The sequence below is a fragment of the Lytechinus pictus genome, chromosome 16 (assembly GCF_037042905.1).
Source record: "Lytechinus pictus isolate F3 Inbred chromosome 16, Lp3.0, whole genome shotgun sequence".
Classification (NCBI taxonomy): domain Eukaryota; kingdom Metazoa; phylum Echinodermata; class Echinoidea; order Temnopleuroida; family Toxopneustidae; genus Lytechinus; species Lytechinus pictus.
The window spans coordinates 5,494,930-5,511,894 of NC_087260.1; the positions used below are offsets into that span (position 1 = coordinate 5,494,930).

Here is a 16,965-nt window from a genome sequence, read left to right on the forward strand (position 1 = left end):
GAATGGCCATTCAACGCTTGCCCAGTCATTTTACTGAAATCTGTTCAAACTCATTGTGGAGCGTTGTGGCCCAGTGGATTAGTCTTCGGACTTTGAAACAGAGGGTCGTGGGTTCGAATCCCAGCCATGGCGTAATTTCCTTCAGCAAGAAACTGATCCACAGTGTGCTGCACTCAACCCAGGTGAGGTAAATGGGTACCGGTAGGAAGTAATTCCTTAAAAAGCTGTGTGCGCTATGAACGCCTAGCTTAGCCGGGTAATATAGGAGCGCCTTGAGCACCTAACAAGGTGGATATGTGCGCAATATAAATACCCTATATTATTATATATACATTGTAAATGTTTACCACATCTCGCATTTATCGTTAGCTTTACGCCGATTATCTTATCCTTTTTCCTCCAGGATCAGCTGATGGCAGCAGCATTCCTTCATTCTCAATGTCTCAGGTTCCCCCAGGAACTCTAGGGTTGACCCAGGGTCAGATGCCCACTTCCTCCTCCGCAGCCAATCCAGGTGCTTCCCCCCGACCAAGTATTCTCAGGAAAAGAAATAACGATGGGTGAGTTCCGCTCTTGCTCCTTCATCAAACAAACCACGGGCATGTCGTGGTCTCGTGGTTCTGACTCTCGTCTTTCAAACAGAGGGTCGTGGGTTCGAATCCTAGCCATGGTGTGTTTCCTTTCAGCAAGAAATTTATCTACACTGTGCTGCACTCGACCCAGGTGGGGTAAATGGGTACCGGCAGGAAGTAATTCCTCAAAAAGCTGTGCGCACCAGAATCGGTAGACTAGCTTAGCCGGGGTAATATAGGAGCGCCTTGAGCACCTAGCAAGGTGGATACGTGCACCATACAAATTCTATATTATTTATTAACTACAAGCATTTACTTTTTAGTGGATCCCTGCATTTCTGCAGATATTGATAATGTATGATAATTTGCTCTTATATTTTGTTATGCTTACTCAGGTTACATGTATGTATAGATATATCTTTAGTATAATGTATATAGAATGATATTGTAATTTTATGAAACTCATTAATTCGTTTGATTTCTTATGTGATATTTCATTCGTGAAGCATGAGAAAGTCTTTAAAATCATCGTTAATTGTCACCCTATTATCATAGATCTAGATCTGGAACATTAACATGAACTTATCTTTGTGAAATCATAAAATAGTAGTTGAAAATTGATAACACTTATGATCACTAACACAGAAAAGCGTGTGTGGGACATTGTATTGATATTTCTATTGGGGAAAAATGCCCAACATTTGATGGAATTCTTTGTTCATTTTGCTCTTTTCTCATCAATTACACAATTTCTCCCACAGCCACATATTTTTTATTTATCCATCCACAAACACTTGGGTGGTCATTTTATTGGATTCTGTTCGAATTTATTTTGAGATCGTTATACACAACTAGCATTTGTCTTTAAACTCGAGCATTTCCAACAAGCGATCATTTCACCCATTCTTGAAAGTCTTTAAAACGTAGCTTGATTGTTACCATTTTATCGTAGACCATGATCTAGTAAGATTATATAACCCAACTAAAATAATAAAATCTAAGCTGAAAAGCAAGCACATTAAAGATCTCCATGGATAAAATACCTTGTCACCTGTCAGAATTGCTATGCTATTTTTATCGTAGCAATTATGCATGTTTTACTAGAATCATGAGATAATATTTGTTAATGCAGTGGTCTCAAAGATGTTGATTTGACACCAATAGAAATCCTTATCTTAGATTCAATGGCCGTATTCTGAACTCTGGGTTTAAATGAAACCTTGGTTAAAAGTTGTGGTTTAACTATGGAGAGCCAATTAGGGCACAAATCCCTAACACCACATATCCAATTTATTAACTCATTTGACACTCAAATTGTCTGTGAAAGATATCTGATCTATTTTGAAGTATTTTCCTTCATTATGAAAGAAAAAGGAAACAAAATAGTAAGCATAAGAAATACACAATATAAACATAATTTTTTATTTTTTGGCTCCCCATAATTTTAGTACAGAGTTAGACCATGTTCTAAGTTAAATCTGAGTTCAGATTACGGGCCTATGAATATACGTTCTTGTTTTCCTATTTTGTTCAAGTGCGACAAGTCGGAAACCTGTCATGGCCAGTGCCATCACATCACAACCAGGGAGCCCAGGGGTCAAAGTTGAAATCACAAGAATACCTGTCACAAGTAATTCACCAAAGCCAAGGTAAGTTATGACTTCCCTTCTTCTGCCATTTATTTATTTATTTATTCATTCATCCATTCATTCATTCATTTATTCCAGGGTGCTACATAACTTTTTAGAAGCACTTGCCCAGTCAGGCAAGTAAATTTTAAATAGTTGAAATATACTTGCCCCAAAATCTATTTCACTTGCCTGAAAAAAATCCTTGAAAAAAAAGTTTTACCTCTTCAAAAGAAAGTATTGCGGTTTTATAAACCATTGACCTTTTTCTATCTTTTGACAAGAACTGATCTACCTTGTTATTGCCATGACCAAAATTAGGGTCAATATCATATCGAGCCTAATTTTGGTCATTCTACTGTGAGAATTTTGCTTTCCCCATTCGGGCAAGAACTTTTGGTCTTTACTTCAAAACACTTGCCCGACTCTAACGTTTACTTGCCCCGGGCAATCGGGCAAGTGCTTATGTAGCACCCTGTCCTCTTTATTCATTCATTTATGGAGTTATAAATTTATTTGGTTCATTTTTATTCATTTATTTATTTTTCTATTTTTTCTATTATTATCTATCAGCTTGTGTTTTTTTTAGAATTGCATGAATGATATCACTTGATTGAATTCTTCCAAAGGTCACATGTACTCTACACAATTCCTTTGAAATTTAGTAATAGTAATGATGATATTCAATTCTTGTATAGCGCACGTACCACCTAATGTTTCTACGCACTTCCATAGGGACTCTGATATTATTACCCTGGCTTAGGCCCAGCAAATTTGTTTTACATTGCATAAGCAGTTTAAGGAAAGGATTCTGATCAGGTACCCATTTACCTCACCTGGGTTGAGTGCGGCACAAGAGTAGTTCTTCCAAAATCCTTGCGTATGTAAAGATTTGAGATTTAACATCCTTTTCCTTTACTTTTATGCTTCCACTCCATGTCCAGTGATTCGCTACCCAGCAGTCAACACTCTGAAAACAGCAACGCATCAGAGACAAGTACCGACACCGCTCCCCTTTCTACTGGCAGTGGTCCCATCTCCACCGGGAGTGGTTCGATCCGGATCAAACAGGAAACAGACACCAATGGCCTGGACCTGGTACCACTCGGGGGCTCTGCCTTGACGCATGAGAACAGCATTAGTAGTTTGGCGCCCTCAGTAGCTAGTACGGAGGAAGTTGGCCCATCGCCGAGGAAGAAACCGCGGAAACAGCAGCATATGTAAGTAGTGCAGGATTAGGATTCTAAGATTAGCAAATAGTTTTTTAATAGAATTGTTTAATTTACATATCAAGTAGTCACTAACATCTATATCTTTACATTTAAAGGGGAAGCTCGCTCTGACAAAAAGTTTATTTTGAAAATAGCAGAAGAAATGATGAAAAATATTGCAGAAGTTTGGAAAATTTGTGAAAAGTCATGGAATTGCATTTACCTCTTGGCTATGACAGCTTTCCAGTTTGTCGTGTCTCGCAACTCTCATACACTGTGATCCTACTCTGCTATTATAATTGGTCTTCATGATTTCCATTTTTCCCAGTTTTGTGACATCCCAAATTCTACATAACTCCCGGGAAGTCATGGTAAGCAGCAATTTAGTCATGGAATTCTGTTTTCAAATTTCTGTGGGAACCCTGATAATGTAAATAAATGTTTATTATAGTTATGATGATAATGATAGCAGTTATGTTTATCATGATGATGATAATGACTATGACGATGGTGATATCTCTTTATTTTCCAGTATTGCCACTGACCATCCCATGATGCTGGATGACCAGTCAACGGACGATGAGAAAGAGACGAAACAGAAAGTGCCTTTCAAGCTTCATAAAAAAGAGAAGAAAGAGAAGAAAAACGCAGCAAAAGGTCAGTTCATCCCACTAAGACTAGACTTCTCAACTTCAGTTAAAGGAGAATGAAACCCTTGAAACCAGCTGAATCCATATCAAAGAGAAAAATCAAAGAAACATATTGTTGAAAGTTTGAGGAAGATTGAATGAATAATAAGAAAGTTATGAGCATTTGAATATTGAGATCACTAATGCCATGTTGATCCTCCCATTGGCAATGCGACCAAGATCTGTGATGTCACACACGTACAACTCCCTCATTACTTTAGTACTTATTTCACTTATATTCTCACTTTTATAGAGTCTATCACAAGGTGAGGTGTTCTCCTTATGAGAGGACAAGTACATAGGTTTCACAACATTATATCATTGATGAATCGTTTGTCATATGATTAGAATGAGCTAAAAAAGATGTTTTGGGGTATATTTTCAGTGTCCAAAAGGGGAGAGTTGTTCATCTGTGACATCATAGATCTTGGTCGCATTGCCAATGGGAGGATCTCCATAGCATTAGTGATCTCGACATTCAAATGCTCATAACTCTTCTATTGCTAGTCCTATTTTACTCAAACTTTTGTTGATCTTATTCTTTGATTTTTCTGCTTTCACAAAAGCTAATTTGCTCCAAGGGTTTCATTCTCCTTTAAGATTTGCATTTTCCTTTAAATGCTTATTTTGCTGAGGTGTTTTCATGCTTGAATGTTTTTAATAGATACAGTGGTGCGAAAAAGGTAGCGAACCCCACCAGAAAATGCACTCCTTCATGCCGAGTGTTGAATGTAGAAATCAACACTACAATATCGTCCGCCAAGCCCAGAGAAACAAACTATGTAATGTTCTATTACCTGACTTTACAGTTGAATATCTAAAAGATGGCAGAATTTGAACACTTTTAAATATGTTCATTTTCTGTAGGGGTTCACTAACTTTTAGCACCACTGTATATACATATAGCATCATACAAGTACTAAGGATCATAACCAGCATCGTACGTATGCTGACAGTGATGGCAAGTCTACATTTGCTACGATCATTGTGCGATGGCTTAGTCTACATTTTTTTGGGTGGCACTGTAGGTGATTTCATGTGTTGAGTATCGTAGAAGTCCAAAGACAAAGCCATACAAAGGATTCCATGACATGAGCTCCGGCGACAATTGCTTCGGTCCAAATTCCACACGCTATTAAATCAAATGACTAGCGTCAACCCTGGATTTAACCCTATGCCACAACCCTAAACATAATATAAAACCCTATTGCAACCCTAACCCTTCAGTTCGGATGAAATACAGCCAGGACCAATTGTCGCAGGAGCAAATGTCATGCCACAGATCAGAGGCCTACAGAGATTGGGAAGATATTGTACGATGCCCCTGCGCTGATGGTAGGAGTACGTACAATATGCCATTCCCTTGCGCTGATTGTACTACTATGTTAATGGGCTAAGATCCTATGATTCTGAAATCATTGTATTACTCCGTGCTTATCAAACTGGTAGATCCTACAGTGATCATGAATCCAAACGAAAATTGTACGATCGTTTAAGGCCACCCGAAGGAGATATTTTTATTATGTTATTGTTCTTTTGTGAGATGAAAACAAATGAAATAAAACCAAATCACCGAGATTTCTCTTTTATGAGCATGTAGACGAGCAGGTTTATACAAACTAAACTTTTAAAATAACGAAATCTACGCTGGAAAGCCAACACAGATGAGCACATGAGGGAGCATGTTTTGTCATGGCTTGAAAAAATACCCCTCATCTGGCAGGAATGTTGTGCTTATTTTGCTTATTTTTCAGTGATACTTATTAATTACCAGAATTATTTGCCACATATCTTTTTACTTATATTAAAAAGGAAACCAAAACCCAAGATGAGAAGCAATCTTATTGGATAGAGTAAAATAAGAGGGACAATTTAAAACAAGTTTCATCAAAAATTTTGTGAAATAAGCAAGTTATGGACGTATAATAAGTCTTGTTGTACTTTCTATGGGGATCCTCAAATTGGCAACCATGCTTCAAGATGTTTGATTTTTTGGAGACACTCCATTTGTTTTGTACACAACCTTTTCAGATTTTCCCTTCTATCTTTAAAAATGCATATTGCCTCAATCTGAGCATAACATATGTCATGGAAAAATATGACTCACACCACATATGTCAAGGTCAGGAGGAGATGTGAAATATGTAAAATAAAGGTGAAAATCTGGAAATTTGTGGACAAAACAAATGGAGGGTTGTCCACAAAATCAGCCATTTTGAAGCATGTTTGCCAATTTGAGGATCCCCATAGAAAGTACAACAAGACTTTTCAGACTTCCATAACTCGCTTATTCTATAACCGATTTTGATGAAACTTGTTTTAAATTGGTCCTCTCATTTTACTCTTTCAAATAAGATTGCTTCTCTTCTTTGGTTTTGGTTTTCTTTAAACACAATCACTGGTTGTTATATTGGATTCTGTTTTAACTAATTTTGAGATCGTTAGCAGAACTTTTATTTACACGTAACTCTCTTGGGACCCCAGAAGTCTGTTTGACTTTCAGAAATTAAATAGCACATGTCTTTCATAATCTGTCGACTGTGATATGGGCAACTGACTTGTTTGTTAAAGGAGAATGAAACCCTTGAAACAAGCTGAATCCATATCAAAGAGAAAAATCAAAGAAACATATTGTTGAAAGTTTGAGGAAGATTGAATGAATAATAAGAAGGTTATGAGCATTTGAATATTGAGATCACTAATGCCATGTAGATCCTCCCATTGGCAATGCGACCAAGATCTGTGATGTCACACACGTACAACTCCCTCATTATTTTAGTACTTATTTCACTTATATTCTCACTTTTATAGAGTCTATCACAAGGTGAGGTGTTCTCTTTATGAGAGGACAGGTACAGAGGTTTCACAACCTTATATAATTGATGAATCATTTGTCATATGATTAGAATGAGCAAAAAGAGATGTTTTGGGTTATATTTTCAGTGTCCAAAAGGGGAGAGTTGTTCATCTGTGACATCATAGATCTTGGTCGCATTGCCAATGAGAGGATCTCCATAGCATTAGTGATCTTGACATTCAAATGCTCATAACTCTTCTATTGCTAGTCCTATTTTACTCAAACTTTTGTTGATCTTATTCTTTGCTTTTTCTGCCTTCACAAAAGCTAACTTGCTCCAAGAGTTTCATTCTCCTTTAATCTCTTGCATGCAACCATCTGTATTTTTACAGCAGCAGCAGCAGCGGCGGCAGCAGCAGCCAATGCAGAAGCAGAGGCTATGAAGGTTGTGCAGTTCTTCAAGAGACCATGTCCAAGGTTGGTGGATAGCTACAGACAATCCTGGAAACCAGCTCATAATCATTTTGAGAGATACACTGATGTCAAACCCAAGGGTAAGTTTATTTCTCATTAATCCGGGTTTTTTTTTATCAGAGATAAATATCGCAATCATTAGAAATATAATTACACAGTGTGTCCTAGAAAAAAAGGAAACGTGTTTTCAGAGATAAAAATCACAATCATTAAATATCCACAGTTATAAAATGCTTCTCAGAAAAAAGAAACCTTTTTTTCAGAAATAAAGATCATTGAACGTTAAAAGCCACAATTATACAGTGTGTCCCAGAAAAAAATGAATCCTGTTTTCAGAGATATATATATCTTTATCATTAAAAAAATTGTAACTGATGACAGTTGAAACATATGATTTGATTGAAATGATTGAAACCCACAGTTATACAGGGTGTCCCAGAAAAAAGAAACTGTTTTCAGAGACAAATATCTTGCAATCATTAAAAATCCAGTTGTACAGTTTTTCCCAGAAAAGAAAAACCTGGGGGGTTAGATAAACATTGCTCTCATTAAAAATCGGCAGATATACAATGTTTCCCACAAAAAAGGAAATCTGTTTTCACAGATAAATATTGCAATCATCATATTAAAAATCCATAGTTATACAGTGTGACCCAGAGAAAAGGAATCCTGTTTTCAGAGATATGTAACTTTATCATTAAAAAACTTGTAACTGATGACAGTTGAAACGTATGAATATTGCAATCATCATATTAAAAATCCATAGTTATACAGTGTGACCCAGAAAAAAGGAAACCTGTTTTCAGAGATCGATATTGCAATCATATTAAAAAGCCACATTTATACAGTGCATCCCAGTAAAAGGGAAAGCTTAAATTCTGCTAAGATTGTCTCGGAGACCTGGGGAGTGTTTCATCAACATTTTCATCCGACAAGTTGTCAGATCTGACATCTTTCTCTGATGTTGATTGGCTGAGAGGTACTGTTACTATGGTAACTGTCGGATAAAATGGGACTTGTCTGATAAAACGTCCGACAAGTCCTTTCATGAAATGCCCCCCTGGTGACAGTTGATTAGAATGTGGATGGTAGCTTGTTCAATAGAAAAAAACGATATCTAATTACTCTATCATATCCTTGATGGAAATAAATTCTTAAGCTTTATTTTCTTAAATATTTAATCCTCGGATAACATGTATTCAGAGAGTGTGGCAGGAGTGAGAACAATGCTCTCTTATTTGTCATTTTTTTATGATGGTATTTTTGCAGTTTACGATTCCTGTTTACTAAAATAAAGAAATGAACTTAGTACGACAGGCAAGATCTATTTACATTTCAGGAATGCTTTCAGTTGGGTTTTTCTTCTGTGAAAGGTATTATATTATCAACACCACTACTTTCACAAAAGTGGTAATTGATTGTGTTTGTTTGCTTGTTGTTTACAGAAGAGAAGAAAGTTGGTATTCATGAAATTGCCAATCAGCGAGGTATTCTAAAGAAGACAGATGGCTGGAAGATACATCACATTGCCTACCAGTTTGATGATTTAGTAAGTTCTGGTCTGAACCTTCTATTTCTCCATCTCTTGCGCTCTCTCCCTCTCTCGCTCTATCTATTCTTAAAGGACAAGTCCACCCCAACAAAAAGTTGATTTGAACAAATAGAGAAAAATCCAAGAAGCATAACACCGAAAATTTCATCAAAATCGGATGTAAAATTGGAAAGTTGTGACATTTTAAAGTTTTGCTAGATTTCACAACAGTTATATGCACATCCTGGTCGGTATACAAATGAGGGGACTGATGACGTCACTCACTATTTCTTTTGTATTTTATTATATGAAATATGTTAATTTTCTCCTCATTGGAAGGTGAAATAAGTTTTCTTCCTCTGAGAACATAGGGATTACAATTGTTCTAACATTTTATGGTTCAGTAAAACTGGTCCTTATTGTCAAATCTGGAAAAATGGAAATATTGTATAATTCAAACAAATAAAAAACAAAAGAAAAAGTGAGTGAGGGACATCATCGACTCTCTCATTTGCGTGTTGCCGAGTTGTGCATTTAACTGTTTTGTGAAAAATAAGCGACACGTTATAATGTCATTACTTTCTTATTTTACATCCGATTTTGATAAATTTTCAACGTTGTTCTTGTTTGATTTTTCTCTATTGATTCAAATCAACATTTTTCTGGGGTGGACTTGACCTTTAAAGCATAATCCTCCAAATTTCTGTTGCTTTATCTCTGTTCCTTTTTACATTTTCCTATGCAGTTATACAGTTCTATGCTTTGTTGGTGAAATTTTCATAAAATTCATTACTTGCTGTTTATCAACCAAAAGTATCCAAAACGAGAAAACAATGAAAAATGAAAATTCCTTTGCTGATGAATCACAAAGAGTACAAATTTAAAAAAAATGAAGCCAATTTCCACTGCATTTTTACATGGATTACAAAAGACCTACGTTTGGCATGACACTGTTTCGCAAAAATGTTGAGTGTCGCAATGATACCGAATGATGCTGAAAAGAAAAGAGTTGCATGGCATTGTGTCAGTGCATTGTATTGGGATGTATAACGGGTGCCCAACAAGTCCTTTAGGGCGGAGCTTCTCTTTGCGCCTTGTAGATGCTCGCAATACTTAAAATTTCTTGGCAGGTTGACTCCGCCTCCTGCTGTATGAATTGTCGTCAGCAGATGTTTTGGCCAAAGTCGATGTAGTGTAACATATGTGTCCCATGCATGTGTGCATGTGCTGCTGCACGACTGGCCGATGACTGACAGCTGTACGCAAATTACATCGACGTCCTTCGTATTGAAGATGGCCGCTTGTACAAAACCGTCCAACAGCCCTGGGTATCTTGCACCTTCAATAAAGCATGTGTATCCCATAGAATATCCAGTAACATGATATTTTATCATTATTCTATTGTCAGAATACGATGGAGAAGGATTGTTACGATGAAATGAAGTCAATGAAAGATGGGTTACTGGGGCTGAACAGCAAACTGAAAGAATCAGAAACGGATAAACTCTCAGAACTAGTACAGGTGAGTGCGCATTTCGTTTTGATAGTTTAATTTTATTTTATTTGTTCAAGTCTTTGCCCTTACGAGTGTTTAAAAGAGAAGAAGTCTTTCTGGGTAGAGTTCTGTGAAGTGTTGACTATTGTTGGTTGTCAATCAACGAGATCTGATGACAACATGGGGTGCTAGGGACTTTGGGTTGGTGGTATGACTGCTCTGTGTCTACTTTACAAACTGATCCTAATTTCAGAACTGTTATTTTGGCTGTTTGTATTCACAGGGATCAATACAAAGGAGTCAATATGTGATGGAATACTTAGAGGAAGCCAAAGGAACAATACTCAAGATGCTGGACCACAAGACCAAGGTTGCTGGTATCGTCAAGAAACACGCCAACAAGAGGCACGTCAAGAAGAAGCACAGTCCTTGAAATCCGATGTTGCGTAGTCTTCAAGAACTTTCGCACTCCACGGAGCATCATTATTATTTATAGATGGGGTCGGAGTCTATTCAGGCCAGGAGAACGTTTCATGAAAGGACTTGATGGACGTTTTATCTGACAATTACCATTGTATCAGTGCTTCTCGTCCAATCAAAATCCAGGAAAGTTGTCAGATCAGACAACTTGTTAGATGACAGAGGGTGATGGAGTGCTCCCTTGATGGCTTGGACAAGGGTCAGTGCTGTCAAGTCGAGCAGGGAATAGTAGAAACAGATGTAACGTTGGAAGACGTACTGGCTATTGCTGCAGTTATTGAATGCTGGCGATCCCCTAAGATAGAACAGCCGTTCCTGATGAAAACCTACGCCTGATGAACTCCTTGAGAGCGTTTCATGAAAGGATTTGATGGATGTTTTAACAGAAAAAGTTAACATGGTGACAGTAAGAAACCTGTGCTTCTCAGCCAATTGAAGCAAAGGGAACTTGTCAGATCTGATGATGAACACTGCCCGGGGTTGGATCTTTTGAACCTTTGTCCCACAAGAATAATCATTTTCTCTAAAGAGAGTAAACTGTCAAGAATATGGCCCATATTCTGAACTCAGGTTTAATATAAACTCTGGTTTGAAGTTGGGTTTAACTATGTATAGCCATTATCACATTAATCCGATACATCCTATACACTAGAAGTTGATTTGTCAGCAAATTTGGCGCTCGCTTCGTTCACATCTCTCTCGGAATAATATCTAAAGTAGTTTTCTTCACCGTTAAAGCATAGGGAAGATCCAAGTAAACACAAGACACGTTACAGTGTCGACAGATTTTTTACTTTTTTAGCTTTCCATAATTTTAGCCCTGACTTAGACTGGGGGTTTTGTTAAACCAGATTTTAGAATATGGGCCTATGTGTCAATGTACTCCCTGACCCAAGGCTATTCATTATTTCCACAAATCTTTAGATGCAGCCTGTCTCCATATGGGGGCTAGAGTCACGGTAATAATGAAAGTCAGCACCTTGAGTCCTTAGCATTGCCCACATGTACGCTCCATGAATTGCTTTATTCATATTATTTATCAGAAGCAAAGTTAAAGGCCACCGCACACCATACGATTGGACTGCAACCTGATTTTCAAACAAAATGTGTTAAAATCCGATGCAAATATTGAGACGTGGAACATCTTTCTGTGTAAAGTGTTAATCATCGTACAAATCATGGATGTTTGAATCTGTGATTTTGCTACCTTCTAATTTGAATAAAAGTGTATTGAATATCTTGTCACAATGACATCATAGCAATCATATGTATGACTGGCTTAGATTTGAAACCAATTTGGCCTTTTCTCCAAACTTAAGGGCTTGCAATCATCCAAACTTACAGTTAATTTGAACCTGAAATTAGACAGATTCTTTTTGGTTCACATTTTCAGAAAATAAGCTAAATGCAATTTGTTCCAGAGTTGGGTCGTGGACCAGTGGTAAGGTGTGCGGCGTCCTGTAGAGTGAAAGTCTGTTTGAAGAACGCTAGGGTACCTTATTGATATTGGCCCGTATTCTGAAGTCAGGTTTAACTTAGACCATGGTCTAACTCTGTACTAAAATTATGGGAAGCCAAAAGTGTCAAAATTTTTATTAAGTTGTATGTTTCTTATATTTACTGTGCTCTTTCCTGATTCTTCAATGGTGAAGACAATCATCGATTTATACTTCCTAGACAATTACGAATGATTTGAGAGCCAAATGAGCCGGAATATGATATCTCTACTCTTAGTGATTTATGTAACAATTGGCTATCCATACTTAAACCACAACTTTAAACCTGAGTTTAAGTTAAACCCGACTTCAGAATACGGGCCATTGAGTCACTGAAGACCTATAGCTTAGAAGATGTTAACATGTTTGCATGTTCTGATCTGAAATAGTAATGCTTCGGCGATTATTTGGCTTACGGAAAGATGACTTATGCAAAGTCTTCTGTACATGAAAAATTATTTTTTCTAGAGAGCCAGATTGAGAGATGAATATACGTGTTTATGCAGCTTAATTTCAACCAATTAGTGTGCCCTTATTTTTGACAAAGATAAATTTTTCATGTTCTCACGAGGGAGCACTATGCCACACTCATTATGGGTGACGTATGGTGCAGCTGGCTTTCCATAGATTCATTTGAATTGATCACACCTAAAAAAGATATGATCAACTGTATGTAGTAGTGGTGGTGGTGATTCTTTAGGAAAGCACAGGGGTGTGAGAGTTCAGGTTTTTATCTGATTTCAGATTTTTTTTGTTTTGATTTTCAGCTTAATTTCAGCTTATTTTTGGCCTTCCTCTGTACAAAAAGTATGGGAGCTCTTTCTATTTCAGACTTTTTCAACACTCTTCAGCTTTTTTCAGAACTTTTTATTTGTGACCACTCACACCCCTGAAAGCATGATTGTTAGGAAAGCATGAATGCTTGTAAGCAATCTGCCTGAGGACCAAAGACTGACGTTCCTCTCCAAGGAACATGGTAATGAGGATTGATGCCTTAAGTTACCAAAGAGCACTAGCGAACCAAGTGGAAATCAAACCTATGGATTTCAAAACCACCGCTCTACCAACTAAGCTATATGTGTGGCTGGCAATTGAACTCTCTCAGTGGAGCTTTGTGGGCTCTGCTGCCGGTCGACAGTGACTTTGCTTTGATTTTTTATACACTGCAGATTGCATAATATTTCAAGGTGTTGTTCTTGATGATGAGATTTGCTGTGTTCTCTTAAAGGCACAGGCTAGCATTTCAAAGGTCTCGTTTTTAAAAATACTGAAGTTTGAAACTGTTCAAATAATGATGTCTCTCGTAGAAGAAGCAGAAATAAATCTACTTGTTTTTTCTTATCATGAGATTAACTAAAGAGTAGTGCATTTAAAAGTGAAATCATGATCTTAATTTGTTTCTCAGTTTTCTTCAAGAATACATTCCATTGTCAGAAAAGAATACATCATTTAAAATAGGGTCTGGATGTCCAATGCACAATAACTTCTCATTTCAATTGTGTCTGTACACAAAAAAATTTGAAAATTCATATTGGCGAATTCCCGAAGGGCAAACTTATAAAGGTGCTTGATTGATATCTTCAATATCTTTTGATAGAAATTCTGATGTCCCACAATTGGCTCATGTGTTCAAAATAGCTACACAGCAAAACCTGTGGTGTTAACCGGTGTACATAGAGGACCACACCAGTTATTTTACACCGGTGTTGAATTGGTGGTGTTAGTTTTACACCTATAGGTGTCAATACAACACCTTTGGTTGTTACATTTACACGCTTTGGTGTTATTTTTAATCTCTAGGGTGTAATTTTAACACCTCGGGGTGTGGTCCTCTATTAACACCAACTGGTGTCAGTTTTAACACCGCAGTTTTTACAGTGCAGCTCTCCAGTATTTTTGTAGTTTTCACGATAGCGATTTTCCTGTTACAGAGTCAACCACATGTGGCAATGTAAGGGGGGTTAAAAGCTGTGAATGATGGTAGCACGATGAGAAAATTTTATTTATTTCAATTATGAATTTATAATGAGTTTTCTCCCTTGATTCAAAATTTTGTGAATTTCCCTTTCTATATCTTGAACTGTTATCAATTCCAGCAATGTGAATGATGACATTGGATGTTCACATCTTTGCAAGTGATGTCCTTTGTTCCTCATATTACATATACAGTGAAACCTGGTTTAGACCACCTAAGTCCTAGCACACACTACACAATTCCTTGCGATGCGATAATCAAAGAAATTGTAATCATCATTTGATATGAACATTTCAAACCTATAAACTCTGAACAATCAAACTTCCAAATAGTGGTATGAATACCAAAATTGAAATTCCAGCCATTTCAACCTACGCTGGTAGAAATAAAAGCTTATTTCCATTTGCAATTTTGGATTTTATTCTGACCACAAGGCTTGGAGCAAAGCAGACTTCAGGTTTTGATATGTTTATCATTTTGCAGAACTCCAACTATAATGATTTTGCTGCTTTCATATTTACTGCAAAATTAAAGTTGTTCAAAAATTTTGTCATATTCGAATCATGTAGTGGGCAGTGGGTTTATATCCAAGTCCTGTTGAGGAGATTAAAGATGTTAAACGTTGTGATATCTGATCCACAATGTCTTCACAATAGCAAACCCTTATCTTGCATTTCTGTTGTAAGAAAGCCCAGGGCGAATATCTGTTCCACGTCAAGTACTGTAACTTAGGAAAGGGAAGAAAAAGCCATATTGAGGAGAAAGTATGTAGGCCTATACAAAGGCTTTAATATGAATAAGATATGTATACGAAGGATGTAATAGTGTGTTTATGTTGTAATATATTCTTGTTGTGTAAGGACCAGTACTGGTTCACTATTATTATTAATTTGTATTATACCTGTACATAAAGATGTCACATACCTGTAGGATTCAGTTTAAATCTTTTTGTTGTTGACTTTTTTTGAACAAAAAACAAAAAAATCACAATATATCAGACAAATTATGATGTCTGAAGAAACAAAACATTTTTTTTTCTTCGTTTGTTTGTTTTTGTGTGTGGTTTGGGGTATGTGGAAGGAATGAGGTGAGGATTTTTTTTTTTCGCAACAGGCATGGAGGGAGACCAGAGAGGTTAGAGAGAGGGGGAGGAGAAGAAAGAAAGAGTAGAAGGAGATTGAGAAGTGGAAATTATACGATGGGTAAATAATTATAATAAAGTTTTATAAACAGAGAGTTTTATATACCTATTTCGTTTTACTGAGATGGAGGAGAAAAATTGATCAGGGGGCCGTTTCATAAAGCTATTCGTAAGTTAAGAGCGACTTTAAGAACGACTGGTGATCCTTTCTTACGCGCTAAACCATTGCCAATGGTGTATACCATTTACTAAAAGAAAGGATCACCAGTCGTTCTTAAAGTCGCTCTTATCTTACGAACAGCTTTATGAAACACCCACCTGGGCCCTGTGAAAGAACAATTCTGATTGGGTCCAGGTCAGTGTTCTGAACATGCAACAGTTTTCTTCATTGGCCCATTTCATTTTGTAGCTAAACTGATTGCAAAAGTTTGTGCTATCTAGAGGAAGATTCATCATGTTGATTTTTTTTTGCATGAGCACAATGAAAGATGGCCTTACATGCATGTAAGGCCAACATTCTCCATTTTGTCCATACAAATATTATGCAATATGCTTCAACTAGGAGTATGGTTTTAAAATTCAAACATTAGCTAAGAAGTTAAATAGAACGAAAAAGAATGGACACTTCATTCGTGATTAGGCCTACCCCTTCACAATTGCGATATTTATTAATCATGTTCTGTCCGACATTTTGCTATAAATCTCACAATTTATCTGTGTGTTTGCTTCTAAATTCCTATCCAGCGATTGATATATCAATTGTCTCAATTTATGCGGAAGGGGCGGGGCAAGATGAAAAAAATGACGTCTCATATATCTCAATTGAACTATAGGCCTATAGGCATTGTAGTATCTTTGCTATAGTATAGGGTAGGAAGCAGTTACACAAACGAGACTCTCCTTTTGAAATTCTTGTATGATTTTCCGTTTTTCCTCTCAATTGTCTTTTTCTCTTTCATTTTTTTTTTCACTTCATGAAAGCACCGACTGAGACCATACATGGGCCCCTAGTCACAAAATAATCTAATTCTTCTGCATTTTGACATTAATCAATATATAATACATTTTTGTAATAATCGTTTGTTCTTACATGGAACGATCGATCACAATGACATACAGTCTAATAGTATTTCATCATGGTAATGCAAATTTTGCCTTTTCCAAATTGGAGGTTGTTTACCAATATAAGAAACATCAATGTGTATTAAAAAAATCGTAATCCTGAACGAGTGTTTGGGGATCCCCCTTGACCCCATCACTGTTGTACTTTTCAATGTATTTTTCCGTTGTTCTAGTCGCCAATCATTTTAAAGTACAGCTAGGCCTCTTTTATATGGATTCTAGGCTTCGCAATAGCAGTTTTCACCCCGCCCCCTCCCCGCCCGGTCAAAAAAAAAAAATCTTATACATGTTATATAACGAATATGTTATAATTAGCCTACGTTATATGGGTCATATAAAACTAATAATGAATGT

The 16,965-nt window shown here is 36.8% G+C and overlaps 1 protein-coding gene across 4 annotated transcripts in view; it reads left to right on the plus strand.

Moving 5' to 3' along the window:
• Positions 1-15,291, plus strand: part of LOC129279346 (histone deacetylase complex subunit SAP130-A-like) — a 35,816-nt gene extending 20,525 nt beyond the window's left edge. For 2 of the 4 annotated variants that reach the window (XM_054915439.2, XM_054915435.2), the window contains exons 11-18: positions 404-560; positions 2,108-2,221; positions 3,145-3,420; positions 3,944-4,068; positions 7,290-7,451; positions 8,817-8,920; positions 10,311-10,424; positions 10,681-15,291. In XM_054915439.2, coding sequence (XP_054771414.2) covers positions 404-560; positions 2,108-2,221; positions 3,145-3,420; positions 3,944-4,068; positions 7,290-7,451; positions 8,817-8,920; positions 10,311-10,424; positions 10,681-10,830 — 1,202 coding nt within the window. In that variant the 3' untranslated portion in view covers positions 10,831-15,291. The remainder of the gene's footprint in view (positions 1-403; positions 561-2,107; positions 2,222-3,144; positions 3,421-3,943; positions 4,069-7,289; positions 7,452-8,816; positions 8,921-10,310; positions 10,425-10,680) is intronic. The other 2 variants (XM_054915440.2, XM_054915436.2) reach the window with 1 other exon arrangement.
• Positions 15,292-16,965: the final 1,674 nt, after the last annotated feature.